The following is a 13,373-nucleotide window of genomic DNA, read 5'->3' as shown; positions in this document are numbered from 1 at the left end:
TGATATGAGGACCGCATAATTTTAGGCCCTCAATGAGGGCTTTGTCTCCCTCCCCCCTCCCCTCCGGATGCAGATTCATCGTTTTATAGCCTGTGGGCTATTTAAATTATTTTGCCGGCATTCATTTGCCTATTCTAGTCTACTTTTCTTGACTACTCATTCCTCCTAATTAGTCACCCCGGACTAGGCCTCTTTGGCCTTCTCCCCCATTCCGTAAATATATCTCTGTGTCACTATCTTTCGGTCGTTCACATGCTTTCACACCCTTTAGGTCACTGTTTTGGTCACTCACATTCTTCCATATTCTCCTAGGTTAGTCATCCAAGTTGTCTAGATTTGTTTTTAAACGCGACGATATCTGGTTAAAATTCAAAACAAAGACCAATCTTTGCGAATATCAGCAAAAAGGAAGTTTTCTTCTTTGAAAGCTCTCTGGGATCCGGGATTTTTAAGGATTCCTTGGTGTTTAATCATGGAAACCCAAAAGAAACTGCCGCAGAACCCCAGGGTGCCGCAGAACACCAGTTGAAAACCCGTGGTTTATAATTAGTACACATAGGTGGGTATAGGGGTGAATAAAGGGCCATTCCTCTCTCGCAGTTCACTAAAAAAGTGTGACAGTGGCTTACGCGGCTGAGGTGAGGTGGGCTATCACCCCCCCCCCCTCGTTCGAAGAGCCTGTATTTGCTTATGTTGTCACGCAAGCTTATCATAGGCTGCTCCAGATCGAGACTGGTTATGCTCCTACGTTCAGCATTAGACCCTGCACTCAAGCGAAAGTTATGAAAATTTAATTCTTGGTTAATTTAGGAACGATCAGTTGAATTACTCACCAACAAAACGACCGGAGACAGGTATTTCCAACAAAAAGTCCAGAACCTGCTTGGTGATTTGCCCATCATCTGCTCCAGGTTGTTTTCGAATCTTTTTAAACCTGTAATAGTTAAAAGCCACATGAGTTCGATGAAAAAAAAAAAAAAAATATATATATATATATATATATACTTTGCTAAAAGAGGGGGGGGGGGGTGAAGGAACAAAAGAACGACGTACAGAGCGAATAAACTAACTACATGATACATCATTGATATCACAGATTTACGATCAAGATGATAATACTTCTCCAACACCCGTCACATCGCCATTAGGCAATTTACTACCGACCGAGTTTGGTCGGAAATCTTTCTATTTTGAGAAAGTTATGCCATACAGATAAATGCTGTTTCGTTTCAAGCTATTTCGCTATAACGCGATTTTTAAAACTTAATTTTAGAAATTGGGCCCCCCTGGAAATTTGGTCTGTAGTTTGATTTTATCCGTGGATGACGTCACTCTCTCCGCTCCTCTCACGAAGCCAACGAATCCTCTTTCCTTTTATTAGAGCTCGTGTGAGCTGAACGGGACCGTGCATGGACGGTCTTAACTAACTCATCCCAAAGCTCATAACTGCTGACACTGCCACCAGATGTCGACTTATTCGAGCATGACAATCCATATGAAGTCCATATAAGAACATCGTTAAATGTGGGTGAAACTGTTTTCCCGCATTTTACGCTGTTTTTTCCCAATTTTCCTCCTTTTTTAGAATATCTCTGTGAACATTGCACTTAGAAACATGGAATATTTTTTTGTTGGCATCAGTAGAGACAGGACAACAATTTTGTAATTGGAAGTTAGAGCACGGGGGGAACATAAAAGAATTTAGATTTTTTTATTTTGTTACACACTATATTTCACTCTCAAAACTGGTGCAGGGTAATTTATGAACGCTTTTTGAGCATTGTTCAAATTGGAATCACGCCTCTACGACGAAAGGTTGATGAGATAAAGGCCTTGCTAGCACCTACAGGACACCCTGTATAATATAATGTAGTTAGTATTTTAATACTTATCTAGCTTTTCGATGAACAGTTTCAGAACATGTCGCCATAATTTTGAATGCTTTTCGCATATTTGTAAATTTCACTACTTGTGCGATTAGTATTATTAAAACCAACTACTAATAATACTAACCACAAATATGAAATTTATAAACATGCGAAAAGCATTCTGAAACTGTTCACCGAAAAGCTACATAAGTATTAAAATTTATTTTTACACTTATCTTAAAATTTTACACTTATCTTATACTTATCTTAAAATTTTTTTTCCAAGTTTGAATAATTAATTCATTAAGGAAAATAATTTTGCTGCTAAAAGTTGGGTATATTTTTTCCCTTATCCTCCATGGGTGGAGATACGGGGGGGGGGGGGCGTCAATGGTGAAGCTGACTGATCTAATGTATATATGCATATATGAATTGACATCATCATCATCGTGCCCACCCCCAGAAATAATGACCGTGCCCCCCAGACTTTCAAGTCTATCTCCGCCTAGGTTATCCTCCTTGAAGAAGGCCTATTCAGATCTCTTCCCCACATTAATACAACTCGCTTTAAACAGGTGCTGTTTAAACGAGATCATTTTGTGAAACAAATTAATCACGTAAAGCGGGGAACGCCTGTACTTCCGTCCTCGTCTTTGGCGGAGAACACTTTCAGCGAGGACATATCGAGTCGCTATCTATCGGCGGTCGCCTAGTGTACGATAGTAAAAAAACTTTTCATTGCCATTCACTGGGATCGAACCAGCGTTCATGACAATCGTCTTCACGGTGGTTGACGAGACTACCTTTCTTTCTTTCAAAGCAAGCACAACTCCGGTCTATCGGCATGGGAAAATTTACTACCGAATGGAGTTGTGACGGAAGTGTGCATGTGTAACTAACGATTTGAGTGCGTGAATATTTTAGTGCCGACATCTATTTTTCAAACTGTGAGTGAAATGTAATGATTGAATATTTATACTGATGTAGGACCGTTGCTGTCTTTGGCGAGTTTTTTTGACGGCGAGATCGGCTCGCATTCGCGCCTCGAAGTTGAGAACCACTGCAGCATCTCACCACTGCGCCACTCGCATCCCCACGGACAATATAATGCAGAAACTATATTTTTCACACATTTCGCAATTCCAAGTCAAGTGTTCAATCAAGGGAAAATCAATGAGATGTTGCCATTCACAACTCATAATACTTACCGTATAACCAACATACAATAATAATCTCCAAAGAGCTCACTATAATCAATGAGTATTTTCCTGCATAGGTGTCCATCACAGTGAAGAGATATATCCCTCCCTAAATTAGAATGAACAAGTATAGATAAAAAATAGATGCAATGGCAGCAAAGTATCAGCAAAGAACATTTATTAATTATTTGAATGCTTAAACCCCTTTACGATCATGGACGAAACATTTCATCCAAACGCCAATGGAATAAACTCAAACAAAAATGTTCTGTTTTTAACCCCTTTACGATCACGTACGTAATATTGCGTCCAAATACCAGTGGGATAAATTCAAATGAGTTCTGTGTGTTTTCTTTCCTCTCTCTCCTCACCATCGCGAAGCTTTATAGTAACCCTACCAACTGAAGTTGTTTTTCTTTCCCTTCTTTCTTTGTGTACGCCTGTTAATGATTTTTTCCCTCACATATAATGTATTTTTGTACTATACATTTAAGAGCGAAAGAGAACACCTAAGGTGAGGGTGAAAAGAAACTCTTATATATATATATATCCTCTCTTATCTTATCTATTATACTTTTTATATTGTAAACGTGCGGTTCGGTTAGGACGAGGTTACCTGATTTATCGCTGATTTGTGAAATAGAGCTGATCCAAATTTGTTGTCAAAAGCTTGTACGTGAAGTGGTTAAAGCTCTTGATGTTTAAAGAAACATCCTTAAAGGCCCTGAAATTTTAGCGATATAAGCGTATACTCACTCTGGCTAAACAAACAGCTTGATCGTATTAACCCCCCTCTCTCCTTCTCACCAACAGCTCAACCCTATGGGCCAATTTTTCTGAATGTCTGCGTCGCGGCTAGATGGAGATATTGATTTGTGTATCTTTTAAATCTTTGAAGTTCTTTTGTACGGGAAAAAAATCAAGTATATATCAAACTATTCTGGGGAGCCATCGATGAATCATGCATTAGGCAAGGGAACTGCAGGTGAAAAAAATTTGAGAAGCAATGCTATACGCGTGGTTTGTTCAAAAAGTATACAACCATATTTTTTCGTGAGTGAACCAATCAAATAAGAGAAGCGTGGTTTGGTTTGTGTATTTCGGCAAACCTAGCGTGCATGCTTCAATTTTTTCCTATCTATAAACTACGTCGCCGGCAGACCGCCGATGAGTGATCACAGTCGAAGTTTTGTTTTTGACAAAATGCAGGAAAAACAACGCTACTGCATTGATCGTGATGGAGCCGTTTCAATCATTAATCGTGATGCAAGTTCTCTGATTGTGATTCGATGATCGTGCATCACTAGAATCTTCTTCACCTGGTCAATAAAGATCTCATTTCTGGCTGTTGAGGGCTTACCAGAATGTACTTCAGCCTCAATTGATGCACTGCCATCTTTGCAGCGATTGTACCACTCCTTTATCGATGTCGTGCTCATCTCTTTATGACCGAAGATCTGGTGAATCTTGCGGATTGTTTCCAGTCGGGAATCACCGAGCTTCACTCAAAATTTAATGCAGTATATAATGTTATTCAAGTTTTTTTCCTGAATTTTTTTCAAAAATGAAAATTCGACACGGCGTTCACTTACACGTCCTCACTCATTAATCGGTTGTCTGCCGGCGACTGAGATCTTCTGCAGGTAAGCGTACTAGGATTGCTTACATACGTGTACCAAAGCACCATAAGGCCTCCATAACCTCATTGGTTTCCGCACGAAAAATTATGGTCTGATACTTTTGAACAAACCTCTTAGACCAACAGTTTGATCCTACCTTTTTTATGGTCGTCAGGGAAGTAGGCGGGATTAACCTTTGCGGGGGCACAAAATATTTGGGGAGAGAGAGGAGGGCGCAAACAATTCCTTTCAGTGAAATTTTGCGTTACTAACCTCCAAAAAAAACTTTAAATTGACAAAACTTACTTAAAAAAACACATATAAAGCTTCTTTCAATACTTGAACTTCTTTACAAAATGATTTAAAAATGTTTTAATAATTTTTGTCAGCAGTGTCGTAACTATGCAGGTGCAACAGTTGCACACCGCACAGGGCCCACTTGGAGGAGGTGACAAAATGGGCTAAATGCAAATTCTTGAACAGGACAAAGGAATGGCGGGCACGACTCGTGCTAGTCGTGCCCGCTGCCTAATTACCTGCTTTTCCCAGGAACTCCCATTCAAGGTTAATATGGAATCCCACATCGAAATGTCTTTTAACTCTAGACGAACGACAAAATCACCGAAAAACAGGCCAACTTTGCCACCTGACTGCTTCCCTGTACCCATACGGAGACATTCATCGTTATATCTTCTATCAATTTACATGCATGAACTGTAAAAATTGACTTCGAAAAAGGAAAAGAGATGTGTTCGTTATTAATAGAATAGGCTATAATCTTATATTTCTCATAATTAAATCTTTACTCGAGTGCAAAGCGGAAGTCCGAGCAGGAAGCACACCAAACAAATGAATCCAACGATAAGAGAATGCGGATATCTCTCCAGAGACGGCCACTCGTCCGTCGCGGCTGTTACCAGAGTCTCGCACATGGCGAACTGAAACCACACCAAAAAGACCAATGAGCAGCACCAAATTCGTTATTGTGAAAATGTACAATCATTATACATTATTATACGAAGAGGGAAAAAGTTTATAATGAAAACTGAATATTTTTCTTCTTGCTGGTTAGAAGTACTACGTTCAAAAAGTTCTGAGGCATTTTATTAAGGAAGAATCAATACATATATAAACTGTTTATTTGGTGTTTCCTTCAAATTAACTACCCCGTGCAATTATACATTTTTTCCATTGTTCATACAGAGATGTAAATGCGGATTGCAAGCCTTTCCTTGTCCCACGAGAGTTTGCTAGGGGACGCTGGGTAAGATAATTAAGGTTAATAAAAGTGTTTGTTGGACATAAACCGCAAAAACCACAGCCGGCGTGAAGCAATCCGTACTTGTTCGGTCATTTCAAAGGAAGACGCTCGTTCCGCTGCCTTTGTATTGAAAGCCATAAAATTTATTGCTTCCCCGAGGCCCGAGACGACCGCGGACCCTGACAAAGACTTTTATTATCTTTAACTTTAATTATCTTACCCAGCATCCCCTAGCAAACTCTCGTGGGACGGGCCTCTCACACCGTCCAGTGTCTTCGTCGTCGCTGCTCTTTTTCGAATCGTTGTCCCCTTTTAAGCAAATTATTTATCCGAGGAAGAAGGGGGAGAAAGTCACACGGGGCAAAATCAGGGGAAATAAGGTGGTTGTGAATGTATCGGAATGTGATGCTTGTTGACAAGAAAATCTAACACCAGAAGGGACCTGTGAGACATCAAACGTCTGCGTGATTCGGTGAGACGCAAGCGACCAGATCTCTTTGGAGGGGGCTAATTCGTGGGTGGTCCATCACGACAATGCGCTTGCTCACGGATCTCTCTTGGTGTCAGACCACCTGTCAAAGCATCACATTCCAATGCTTCAACAACCAGCTTATTGCACATGATCTTGCTGACTGTTTCCTTTTTCCTCGGATAAAAAATTTACTTAATGGGCAACGATTCTCGGGTTCCGAAGAAGTGCAGCCACGAAAACACTAGAGGACGTGACAAAAAAGGGCGTTTGAAGATCGATCCGCATGAACAATGGCAAAAATGTATAATAGCGTAGAGTAGCTACTTCGAAGAAAACACCAAATAAATAGTTTTTATCTGTATTCATCCTTCCGTAATAAAATACAGTAAGTCTCAGAAATTTTTTAACCTAGTAGTACAGTCGAATCCCGTTTTAACGAATACCATTGTAGCGAAAATCTCGTTTTAACGAACACTTTTCTAATCCTTCAGATAAATTTACATAGGAACAATGCGAAAACCTGGAATTCCTTCATAACGAAATTTCGTTTTAACGAAGTAATTTCTCCGGTCTCTTGGAGTACGTTTTAACGGGATTCGACTGTATATGATATTAGATGTGATCAAATGAAAAGGTGACGAGGTCTGCAGAAAATTAAATGCATGGGTTCCAAGATGCCGTTTTTTGACAACGCAACGTGGGTGATCCGCGTTAATACATCAGCATAGCATTACTTGCTCCGAAAGAGAGGTCCTCGATGAGGAGCAATAGGAACAGGAACTTTCGAATCTTCACAAAAAAAAAAAAAAAATACTACCGTTTTCGATGACCAAGAACCATTACTACTACTACTACTACTCAACCAAACATGCATCTCATGCGCATTCCTCTGTGGAATTTCTTACGAACTAGTACACGCCGGAGTGTGTGTTCGGAGTTGTATGTGTGGCCCTACGTATGTACGCTACCAGAGTTGTGCTTGTTCCGTGTTCTTGCTGGTGTTGCCATCTATCATTCACCATGCGATGAATTGCGTTTTAAAGCAAAGAAGTTCACTTGGGTTCATGGACCTCTTAAGACTGCCCTGCAGCGACTCTCGTCATCCTAACATCTGATCCAGCCTTTCATTACTCTCCAAACAAACGTGATTTATTCACCTGACTGTCAAGTCCCAAAGTGATGAGCATGATGAAGAACAGGAAAGCCCACAGTGGAGAAAGTGGCATCAGCGACACGGCCTCCGGATATGCGATGAAAGCGAGGCCTGGACCTGGTTTTAATAAACAGTTTAATGAGGGAGAGAAAAATCACTTCCCACGCTGAAAGGCATACTGTATAACTATCGACTAAGCACAGTGACATCGAGACATAAAAGATCTACTAGAGACTGACTTTCCTTAACTAATCGGATGTATTAACCCTTTACTTGGCCGTGTTGATTGCTCTCAAGCGCACAACATGGTTTTCTTATATCTTTCAAGTAAACGCATTCTATATATGTTGAGCTCATTTCGGCATTTTTCTGCTTCTAAGTAACTTCTAACTAATTTTACCAAAAGCAACGCAAGGTAAATTTTACCACAAGTCATTATACCGCTCGATCAGTGTTTCACGCATCGTAACATTGCACCAATAAAAAACGGACTCCAATCCAATCCGAAGGTACATATGCACCCTCGAATGGTTGAATGCGCATATCGCGGAAAATCTGTCTGGAAAAATATGATATGTGGTTTTTCTGAAGTGTTTTACTTTGAGTAGTCTGTAACGTCTTTACTATTGCGATCCGACCACACATTCTAGGACCGAAAGTGCTTGTTTAGATGTCTTATATCACCTCTTAAAATTTGTCCCATGCATTTAGAATCACCCTGTATCGCATGTGAGAAACATCAATGAACTGGAACACCTGCGCCTCCTATCAAATAAAACTGTTACAATTCTTCGATTGAAATCAGCGACAGGATTTTAATTGATTTATCGCATGAAAAAAAGTATTATGATATGATATTAGTTGATATTTTTAAGCAGTAATATTAATTAAATTATTAGTTTTGCCTCAAAATTTTAATAGTTATTTCTGTGTAGTAAAAAAAGGTTGGTAAAATTAGCAAAATTTAACACTATAAAAGTTAAAAATGTTAGCACTTTTCAAGCATTAGTAATGTTAATGTCGCCAAAATGCATGATGAAATTTCCTACATGTGTAAGCGAAAGTGGGTTCTCATACTAGGGGATTTCAATTACCCGGGTATTGATTGGGAGAACCTTTCATCTGGAAATCAGTATGAAAGAGACTTTCTTAAGTTGGTGCTCGAAAATTTTTTGTATCAGCATGTATCAGAAGCCACTAGGGGTACTGCTATTTTGGATTTAGTTCTTACTAGTTCTGAGGATCTAGTTGAACATGTTTCGGTGGGGGAAGAGTTTTCTTCTAGTGATCATCGTATAGTCAGATTTCACTGTAACTTTTCCTTGGGTAAGGTTGATAACAAAAGACTGGTTCCTTGTTTTCGGAGAACTAACTTTGATGTTTTGAGAGGAAGGTTAGCGGAAGTTTTCAAAGACCGGTTGGAATCAGTAGGGGTGGTAAGTCAATGGGAAGAATTTAGTACGAAGCTGTCCTCTGTTTTGCACGACATCATACCCTTTGTTCGAAAAAAGCGTGTTTGTACATCACACCCTCTATGGTTCACGGATAGCGTGCGTAACCTTTATCTTGAAAAGAAAAGAGCATTCAGAGAGTATAAAAGTGGACGAGGTGACCTATCATTGTTTACTGATAAAAGAAGACTGTTGAAGAAAGCGATAAGGGATAGTAAAAAGCAAGTTGAATCTAGGTTGGCAGATAACATTGGCTCTGACCCAAAATCATTTTTTCGATACGTCAATAATGGATGTAAGGGGACAGTTGGCCCCCTCTCGATAGGAGGCTCAAAAGTAGAGAGCAATGTAGGCATGTGTAGTGCTTTCAATGACTTTTTCGCGTCGGTTTTTAATGGAGATAATGATATTCGATATACGGGTGTTGCATGGGGTAATAAAACGCTCAACGATATTCAAGTGGAAGACGTGGAGGTCCTAAATCTTCTAAGGAATGTATGTGCAAGCAAAGCACCAGGACCAGATGATATCTATCCCAGGGTTCTCAGGGAAGGTGCTAATGAATTGTTGGGGCCAGTCGCACAGATATACAGGAGTAGTGTTGCTGAGGGTATCGTCCCGAGAGATTGGAAACTGGCTAACGTTGTTCTGATATTTAAGAAGGGTAGTAGAGAAGTGGTGTCTAATTATCGTCCAGTGAGTTTGACGAGCTCCCTCTCGAAAATTTTGGAAATTATCATCAAAAGGCAGTTTGTGAAGTGGATAGACGAGAATAATGTATTGTCGGATAATCAGCATGGGTTCAGGAAGGGGAAGTCATGTGTAACTAACCTCCTTTGCTTCTATGATTACGTGACTAAGGCTTTGGGTAAGAGCAAAAATGTCGACGTTGTTTACCTTGATTTCCAGAAGGCATTCGATCGGGTCCAACATGGCAAACTCTTGAAGCGTTTACACGAGATTGGAATAGGGGGCAACTTGCTGCATTGGATAGAATCGTGGTTAAGAGATAGGTCGCAACGAGTTATGGTGAACGGGGAATTCTCTGGTTGGACAGACGTCACAAGTGGAGTTCCTCAGGGAAGTGTCCTTGGCCCCATACTTTTTTTACTTTTTATCGACAAACTCGATCAGGGTATCGATGGAATTACTAGCAAATTCGCCGATGATGTGAAGCTAATGGGGGTAATCGGAAATGAAAGCGATAGGGAGTTGCTCCAGACCAACTTAAACAAGATTGCAGCATGGGCAAATGAATGGAGCATGACGTTTAGCGTAGATAAGTGCATGGTCGCTCATTTTGGTTGGAACAACCCACGGTTCTCTTACGAGTTGAATGGTGTCACTATCCCGGATGCAACTAGAGTCACCGATTTGGGAGTTCTCATTGACGAGCGACTTAAGTTTTCTGAACATTGTTCAGCGGTTGTCAAAAAATCGAATAGAATGCTTGGTCTCATTTTCAAAAAGGTCTCTTCGCGTTCTCCTAAAGTCATTCTTCCGCTTTTTCGAGGCTTAGTTCGTCCTGGACTGGAGTATGCTGTAAGGTTTTGGAGACCATACCTACAGAGGGACATAGACTTGGTTGAAGGGGTGCAGAGAAGAGCTACGCGTGTCCTTATTGGCACACAGGGCTTGAGTTATGAAGAAAGACTTCATTTTTTGAATATGTTTACATTGGATGAACGCAGGTGTCGAGGAGATATGATCGAAGTGTTCAAAATTTTCAATGGGATGGATAGGATGGACCATGAACTTTTAGTACACCGCCAATCGACTGCTTTTACAAGGGGACACCAGTATCGATTGGTGAGGGACAATGCAAGGTTATGGTGTCGCAGGGAATTTTTCTCCAATAGGGTTGTTAATAAATGGAATAGCTTACCCCCGGAGGTAGTAAATTGTAACACAATTGACACGTTTAAAAAGAAATACGATAAACATGTTGGGGTAAATCGAGAAGCTATCCATTCTTAGAATAGGACAACCATAAGTATTTTTTATGGGCATTGTATAATATTTTATCATGTGTATATATTGTTTGTAATTTGTGTTAATTGCATTTTTAATTGGGTTGCTGTATTTTTGAAACATATGACAACCATATTTTTATGGGCATCTTTTTATCAGCCACCTCGTTGGGCATTTTGCCTGTTGTGGCGTTGTATTTGTATTTGTATTTGTATTTAAATTACTACGCACAAATAACAACTGTTATAATTCCGAGGCAAACTTGATAATTTAACTTTTATTATTGCTTATAAAATATTAACTAACATCATATCTTATTGATTTTCATGAGGCACATTAATCAAAATCCGGTTGCTAATTTCAATCGAAGAATAATTGTTACAATTTTATTTGATAGGTGGCGAAAGTGGTTCTGCTTCATCGATGTCTTTCTCACATGTAATGTAACACTGTACTGGATAACTGTTTTCAATATTTTCTAGAAGGCATATTTTTGCTCGTGAAACTTTATTTTTACCCGTCTATTGGTTATATTGGTTATGAACAAAAGTGCCTGAGAAAGGCACCATTTTTTCATGGTGAGCAAGTTTACAAAATATGGGCGTTTAGAGCCTGAGAATGCTTCCGTGTGCACTGAGTTTTTTTGCTGTGCAGAAAAAAATTCCTTATATTGTATAAAGCAGCTGTACAATATATCATATAATATTTAATATATATAATACACAAGATCCCTGCCCTTGTGGGGGTGATAGTGCTCACTTAAACCAGTGAGGATAGATTCTTGACTTTACACTTAGGAGATATTTACCGGCAACTCTGATGAACACCCCATGATTCAACTTTTAGCATCATGATTATTTCAGTTAAAGCCATACGTCAGAGTTCTTGTGAGGGTGCTTTTCTTCTTGAGATGTTTATAATCAAAGTTCTCAATTCGTGAACATGCTTCCCAATAGGCTGATAGGGCCCATGTGTTAGTTCAACCGGACACGGCACAGACACCTATGCGCCATGGGCCCACATCCCGCAGTAGGGCCTTAGGCTGAAGCCTTTGGTGGGCCCCCCCAGGTCAGACTCTTCACAGGCCCCTCTAATATGAATTTTTTGTGCGAAAAACAAATATATAATCGCATAATTGATGAGAATCATCTCAGACCCCCGGGAAGGAGCACTGCCAGATCCACTCCCTTTGTGGGGGGGGGGGCATGTAGGGACCTCAGTTGAATAGGAGCTTCTATGATAAGATTTGGCACAACGATTTATGACAATAAATATGCAAATTAAGAGGTGCTGCCTGGCTCTTCTTTCATTTTATCCTGGGCTGTGTTGGGACGGCAGTAGTTGGACACATTTTTAATTTTTGGATTAAATATACAAAAATTTGTTCGAGTTGTGTGTGTGTAGAACAGGCTCATAGAAAAAGGGTTCCGCGGACCAGCCTCATAACTATCAGGGGTTCCGCAAGAAACTTCACTCTGGTATAGAGAACATATATAGGTATACAAAAATGGTCAGTCATAACATTCCGAAGCCAAACAGCACCACACTATTCCTTCATTATGGTGTTGGCTGAAAGAGGCATTTGTCGGAAGATGAACAAGGAATCCAAACTTGTGATGGGGGATTCGACTAAAGAAAGGAAAGTCAATAGGAAAAATGTTGTTAAAGAGTGAAAAGATCTCCAATAGAAAAGAGAAGGAACCCAATTGTTTTTTTTCAGGAATCAGCTTCTCTAGAGATAGGTGCCACTTTTTGTGGAAGTGCGAGAAAGGAGGTGTGGTGAGATGAATTAAGCACTGAATAGCATTTCAACACTGAAAAACAATATATTTACCTGCGCTTATTTATATTATTTATTTATTATAATTTATATTATTTATTTATTATAATTTATATTATTTATTTATTATAATTTATATTATTTATTTATTATTATTTATATTATTTATTTATTATTATTTATATTATTTATTTATTATTATTTATATTATTTATTTATTATTATTTATATTATTTATTTATTATTATTTATATTATTTATTTATTATAATTTATATTATTTATTTATTATTATTTATATTATTTATTATTATATTATTTATCTAGTCGGGCTTTACCTTAAAAATTGTTTCGATGTGTGAAACTTTCCAAGAGTGAAAAAACACCGCATAATAAATCTGAATAAAAAAAATGCCGCCCCTTCTGTAATCATGCCCCCCACATAGGGGAGGGGTAACCGACAGGGCTCTAGCCCTATGGCCCGGGACGGTTATCATCATTTTTTTACTTTTTCACTCTATAAATTAACTACAGAAGGGGCCCGTTGAAAGTCAGACCGAGGGGCCCGCAAAAGATTCCAGCCTAGGGGCCCCCGCTACA

At 39.3% G+C, this 13,373-nt stretch overlaps 1 protein-coding gene across 2 annotated transcripts in view; it reads right to left on the bottom strand.

Moving 5' to 3' along the window:
- The window catches only part of LOC149075514 (sodium- and chloride-dependent glycine transporter 2-like), a 34,369-nt gene that overhangs the window by 4,725 nt on the left and 16,271 nt on the right, over positions 1 to 13,373 (bottom strand). For both annotated transcript variants that reach the window (XM_089245411.1, XM_089245412.1), the window contains exons 9-11: positions 5,493 to 5,624; positions 3,077 to 3,176; positions 834 to 934 (exon numbers count right to left, since the gene is read on the bottom strand). In XM_089245411.1, the coding sequence (XP_089101537.1) occupies positions 834 to 934; positions 3,077 to 3,176; positions 5,493 to 5,624 (333 nt within the window). The remainder of the gene's footprint in view (positions 1 to 833; positions 935 to 3,076; positions 3,177 to 5,492; positions 5,625 to 13,373) is intronic.

Source organism: Pholcus phalangioides, unplaced genomic scaffold, assembly GCF_987345545.1.
Source record: "Pholcus phalangioides strain wild (caught in Gottingen) unplaced genomic scaffold, Ppha-v1.0 ptg000015l_1, whole genome shotgun sequence".
Lineage (NCBI taxonomy): Eukaryota > Metazoa > Arthropoda > Arachnida > Araneae > Pholcidae > Pholcus > Pholcus phalangioides.
Note: the sequence above shows the minus strand (reverse complement) of the source record. Positions and strands in the feature narration are given on the sequence as shown.